Source organism: Nannospalax galili, unplaced genomic scaffold, assembly GCF_000622305.1.
Source record: "Nannospalax galili isolate Female #2095 unplaced genomic scaffold, S.galili_v1.0 scaffold999, whole genome shotgun sequence".
In the NCBI taxonomy this organism is placed as follows: Eukaryota; Metazoa; Chordata; class Mammalia; order Rodentia; family Spalacidae; genus Nannospalax; species Nannospalax galili.
In genome coordinates this window covers 903,033-909,032 of record NW_008344824.1, presented here as the reverse complement: position 1 = coordinate 909,032, position 6,000 = coordinate 903,033, and the positions used below count along the sequence as shown (strand labels likewise).

General features: G+C 44.0%; 1 protein-coding gene across 1 annotated transcript in view; it reads left to right on the top strand.

Annotated features, from left to right (window-relative positions):
• Positions 1 to 6,000, top strand: part of Ryr3 (ryanodine receptor 3) — a 595,983-nt gene that overhangs the window by 396,409 nt on the left and 193,574 nt on the right. Inside the window, exons 33-35 of the mRNA XM_017800130.2 lie at positions 1,651 to 1,737; positions 2,108 to 2,334; positions 3,943 to 4,747. Coding sequence (XP_017655619.1) covers positions 1,651 to 1,737; positions 2,108 to 2,334; positions 3,943 to 4,747 — 1,119 coding nt within the window. The remainder of the gene's footprint in view (positions 1 to 1,650; positions 1,738 to 2,107; positions 2,335 to 3,942; positions 4,748 to 6,000) is intronic.

Genomic DNA, 6,000 nt, shown 5'->3' with positions numbered 1-6,000 from the left:
GGCAGAGGCAGGTGGATCTCTGTGAGTTCAAGGCCAGCCTGGTCTAATAGTGAGTTCCAGGACAGCTGGGGCTACAGGGAGACCCTGTCTCAAAAAGACAAAAAAAATAATATGCATTTATTATCTCAAAGTATTTGTGGGCTAGAAATCTGGCACAGTTTTGCTGGGTCCTCTGCTTAGGGTCTTGCAAAGCTGCAGTCCATGTATCAGCCAGATTGCATTCTTTCCTGGGGTGCACATCCTCTTTCAAATATGCAATTGTTGGCAGAATTCAGCTCCCTGTATTTTCAAAACTAGGGTCTCAATATTATGATGACTACAGCAAGGGTACCACTCTGTCCCAGAGAGCCCTAGAATTTCTCATCTGTGATCCTCCCACAAGCCCTCTATAAGGCAACTTACCTTCCAAAGTCAACTACAGAATCTTTCCAGTCTGTTCAGATGGGAGAGGTATTCAAAGAAGTTATGGTCCCCACATGTTTGGCAACTTTCTGTTTGCTAGAAACAAAAGACAGACTCTATGGGTAATGCTTTGTTAGGGTATACACGGTGGCATGGCTACACACTCTTGAATTTGTAGGCAGGGAGAATTGCAAGCATTCTGCATTGGCTACATTTGCTTAAGGGCAACAGGTTTCAGATGGTGAATTAAAGTGGGAGTGTAGGAGCAGACCACATCTTCACCATGGTCTGCCACAGACTCTCTTGGAGACATTGTAGAATATCACCTTCTCTGAGTTTGCACATACATCAAAATGAACAAAGGAGACTCTAATTTCATAAGCAAATAAATCCACATGTCTCATGTAAGATGCAACTGAAAAGCACTCAGAGAACCTCAAACATTTTATTATAAGAATTATATTTGTAAAGCATGATAAAAAGACTTCATAAATGTCCAGAGGAACCAGGAAGAAGGAGAGGTTCATATTACAATGAAGAACCTCAAGGTCTTTGCCTGTAGAACATAAATTCTCAATTGGGGTGCTTCTGCCCCCAGAACATTTGGCAATGTCAGAAGACTTTGTTAATTGTTAGGTGCATGCTAGGGGCACAGACACATAATAGGCAGAGGACAGAGATGTCAGTCAATATTCTACAGTGCATAGTTGAGCTCCTATAACAAGTTACCATAGACCAAAATGTCAATAAGACTGTGTTTAAGAATCCTTGTTGTAGATTCTCCCTGACCTTGTGAACGACTTCCATTTGCCTTTAGAAACAGTCAGGAGTCACTGCCTAGCCCTCAGTCATCATCTCCTCTGTGCAGACACATTTAGCAATGATGCTGCCCATGTGTCCAGTGTCTCTATCCTCCGAGACAGAGAGCCCATCCTCCTGTTCAATAGCCATCCATCGTACATTGCCTCAGTAAGGAAAGCTACTGGCTGCGGGTAACTGTGAGAGGAAGGTAAAAGGTGTGAGGTCATTTAGCCCAAAGCAGAAAGTATTTAAGGCCAGGAGCATTGACAGTCTTCAGAAATACACTCCAGGTCTCCGACAATGTCTGAGCAGTGGGGAATGACCAGCCAGCTCCTTGTCTTTTTTTCAGCTGCCCTTAAATGAGAGTATTGAGTGCTACACGGAGTGGCTTAGCACACTGTGATCTCATAGCCCTGGGCAAACCTCTTGATTTGTTTTGATTTTCAGGTGGAGCCCAATACCAAAGTATTTCCAGCAGTCTTCCTGCAGCCTACAAGCACTTCTTTGTTTCAATTTGAACTTGGAAAGCTGAAGGTATCTATCTGTCCCCTCATCTAATAGCCATCCTAAGAGAAGGCAGCAATGACCTTCATGAGGATCCTAGACCTGGAAGGGAAGATCTTGTTTGTTATCTACCTCTCTGCCTCCCTCTGACTCTTTCATTTGCCAGTGAAGTTCAAATAATGAAACATGGGTTCTCATTTCCTTTTCTCCCTCCTATTTTGACTATATTGCCACTCAAATAGCCTATGGTCCTAATGAATGCTGGAAAAGCCCTTAAAAGTCCCAAGGACATATAGTCCTTCTTTAATTATACTGTATTGATTATCCTGAGTCAGGCTTATGATGGAGCAACTAAGAATCTCTGTATTACATGTGTTTTATTCTTTCCTCTTTGCTCCAGAATGCAATGCCCTTGTCAGCAGCTGTATTTAAGAGTGAGGAGAAGAACCCAGTCCCACAGTGTCCACCTCGGCTGGACGTTCAAACTATCCAGCCTGTGCTCTGGAGTCGCATGCCTAGCAGCTTCCTGAAAGTGGAGACAGAGCGAGTGAGCGAGCGCCATGGCTGGGTGGTGCAGTGCCTAGAGCCCTTGCAAATGATGGCACTCCACATCCCCGAGGAAAACAGGTATTGGAGGGGTTCACAGAGGAAGCTAGGAAGCCTCAAAGGGAACTAGGAGCATCTCAGTGGGCCCTGCTCAGTCCCAAGATGACTGTTTGTTTTCCATAATACCTCAGTTTCTAATATTTCCCTTTTTCTTTGTTAATATTCACTAAGAACAGCAAAGAATATACCATGATGCACCAGCCACAGGACCTTCTGATGGCCTGGAATCAGGAAACATTAAAATTTAATTAAAAGCCAAATAATCCTGAAATAGATATTATTCCTGTCAAAAAAAATGGGGGGCGGGGGGCAAATGAGCCAGGCGTGGTGGCACGCACCTTTAATCCCAGAACTTGGAGGCTGAGGCAGGCAGATTTCTGTGGGATGGAGGCAAGCCTGGTCTACATAACAAGTTCCAGGCCAGCTGTGACTACAAGGAGACCCTATCTCAAAAATACCAAAAAAAAAAAAAAAAAAAAAAAAAAAAAAAAAATCGCCTGCCACGATAAAAAAAAAAAAAAAAAAAAAAAAAAAAAAAAAAAAAGAATGACCTGTGTCCAGCTTGACTTAGAAAGCTAGGAATTAGGGTCCTGGTGTCCCCTTGTCAAAAAGATTGTGGCCTGGGTTTATTCCCAGCACTTTCACTTTCTGGCTATGTGGGCTTGGTAAGCCGCTCACATCCTCCAGGCACACTGAAAGAGAAAGCCTCCCACATCTTGCTGGGTTAAACACAGTACAATTATATAGGTGAAATCTAACATAGTTTCTAAACATAGAGCAGAGTAAGCTTCATAGTTCTGCTTGTCATCATCAGAGCTCCTCAACTGAAATAGCATGTGTAGCGAGTAAAGGTATTTGACACCTGCAGAGCCCCCATTTGGGTATCCCCTGGGATCATGAGCTGCCAGGGATAGGTGAGTGCCTAGAAAGAACAAGAAAAACAGGAGCCCATCCAACAAGCCCATCTCAAAGGTCCCTAGCCCACAATGAGGAGCAAACCAAAATGAAAATCTAAGGAGAAACCAGAACCCCAGCCCTAGGTCTATATGAGCAAGAGAGTAACACAGTTAAGTAGGTAGCTAACGTCAAAAATAAAACACTATCTGGATTAGGCAACTCGTCTCACTTTGAAAATACTTCCTCCCTGAACAACAGTGCAGATAGATTTATTTTCCAGGGAGGGAAAGTCTCGTGGGTGCTGGCAGAGCTGGATGACACATATAATGTACGTGGTAATCTGGCAGAGGTGTTAGCCACATCTTCTGAGAGGCTGTGTCAAGAAACAGGATCCACTTGAAACAATGAATGAAAAAAACAGGTCATTTTTATATTCCTAAGTGTTTTTGTATTTGGGACCTTTGCTTTTTGATACTTTGGTATTTGATAAGCCAATGTCTTACCCAGGCTTTGGGATATTGTAATTAGATTAAGGGGACCATTATAAACTTGGGTGTAGACTATAGCTTAGAAGCTATACCAAGTAAATACCCTGTTAAAGTGTGGCAGTGATTTTTGCCCCTTCTGCTGCCATTGAGCTGGTAAAATGCCTGGGGTTTCTTAGTGCATTTACACTGAATTCTGACACCTGCTTCTCCCTATGGAGTGGTTGACTGCTTGTGCCATCCTCAGGTGTGTGGATATCTTGGAGCTCTGTGAGCAGAAGGATTTGATGCAGTTCCATTACCACACACTAAGACTGTACAGCGCTGTGTGTGCCCTGGGAAACAGCCGAGTGGCCTATGCCCTCTGCAGCCATGTGGACCTCTCCCAGCTGTTCTATGCCATTGACAACAAGTACTTGCCTGGCCTCCTTCGGTCTGGTTTCTATGACTTGCTCATTAGCATCCACCTGGCTAATGCTAAGGAAAGGAAGCTGATGATGAAGAACGAGTATATCATCCCCATCACCAGTGCCACCAGGAATATCCGCCTATACCCAGATGAGTCTAAGAGGCACGGACTGCCTGGGGTGGGCCCGAGGACGTGCCTCAAGCCAGGCTTCAGGTTCTCTACACCTTGCTTCGTGGTGACCAATGAGGAGCACCAGAAGCAGAGCCCTGAGATTCCCCTGGAGAGTCTCAAGACCAAGGCACTGAGCATGCTGACGGAGGCGGTACGCTGTAGCGGGGCTCACATCAGAGACCCTGTTGGGGGTTCTGTGGAGTTTCAGTTTGTGCCTGTACTGAAACTCATTGGAACCCTACTAGTCATGGGCGTTTTTGATGATGATGACGTTCGCCAGATCCTCCTCCTGATCGATCCCTCTGTGTTTGGGGAGCACAGTGGGGAGACAGAAGAGGGAGCAGAAAAAGAAGTGACTCAGGTGGAGGAAAAGGCAGTGGAGGCTGGAGAAAAGGCCAGCAAAGAGCGAAACAAGGAGGCACCAGTCAAAGGATTGCTGCAGACCCGATTACCTGAGTCTGTCAAGCTGCAGGTAACTCAGGGGAGCCAAGCGCGTGCTTTGGGAGAGTGCTTGAGAGGGAGAGAGGAAAGCCTGGGTGTGAGGGGCTTGGCCGTTGGCCTGACTCTGCTAATGAAAGTATCAAGTAGAGCTGCACAGAGAGCTCCTGGGCGATGCTTATTTTCAGTGTCGACTACTACGCTCACCAAGCGTCCCCGAGCCAAAATGAAAGTGCTAACCTTTGCCAGTAAGACTTTGAAATGTAATAAATACCTTGGTATAGAAGTTGCTTTACCAGTGTGGGTTCTCCCTTTTCTATGAGCCTTTGGGACCCAGTTGATTATTTGAGAAGTAGCTATTTTACAAGGAGGATGAGACTTTGGTTGTAACCAAAGTAACAAAGGAATTGGCTCATGGGAGCATCACACCCATTGCCTGCTCCCACTGAGCTACGTTATTGCACTAATATGATATGGCCCTATTAATCCAGCGTTCACATAACTGTTACCTAAACTGAGAAAGATGATCATGCTTCTAAAACTGACCCTGGTACCACCTAGGAGCCTTTGACATTGCCTACAACAGTTTTTCCTCACATCAGTCACATGCTATGGCTGCTAACCTTTGTGTTCTGGATGCTGAGAAAAAGAGAAATGAAGGTGAAGAGTAGCACAGTGAGCCTGGGTCAGCCCCTCCCTGGACCCAAACCTGTTCCTGTGCTGCTTGCTAGATCTATGAACTCACCAAGTCAGCAGCTGGTCCAAAGCCTGAGCTTTATTGTCTTAAAATTCAGATGATAGAAAAATACAATACTAAATAATATTCTCATAAAAATATATGAAATATATTTTGTCATAAAATGCATTATGGTGAAGTAACCTATAGTAAAAGTTTATTACCTAATGTAAAGGGATTTGTAGGTGTTCAGTTAATCAAGATGTTGATTACAAATGAGAAATGTAACAAATTATAGACACACCCACCCCTTAGCATTTATCAAAACATAAAAGTATACTATTTATAATATAGAGCCAAAACCTTTTCTTTAATGTGAATCCCCTGTTGATACGTGAATTCTTCCTTTTCATAAGTGACCTTTGGAATGTAGCATCTATGACTGCCAGTTTGGGGATCTTACAGTGAACATCAGTTTAGAGTTCCAGTCATGTGCTGCATAATGACACTTTAGTTGATGATGTACCACATATATGACAATGGTCACATAAGATGATATCACCTAATGGCAGAATAATCATCTTAGTTTATGATGTTTTCACAGTGATAAA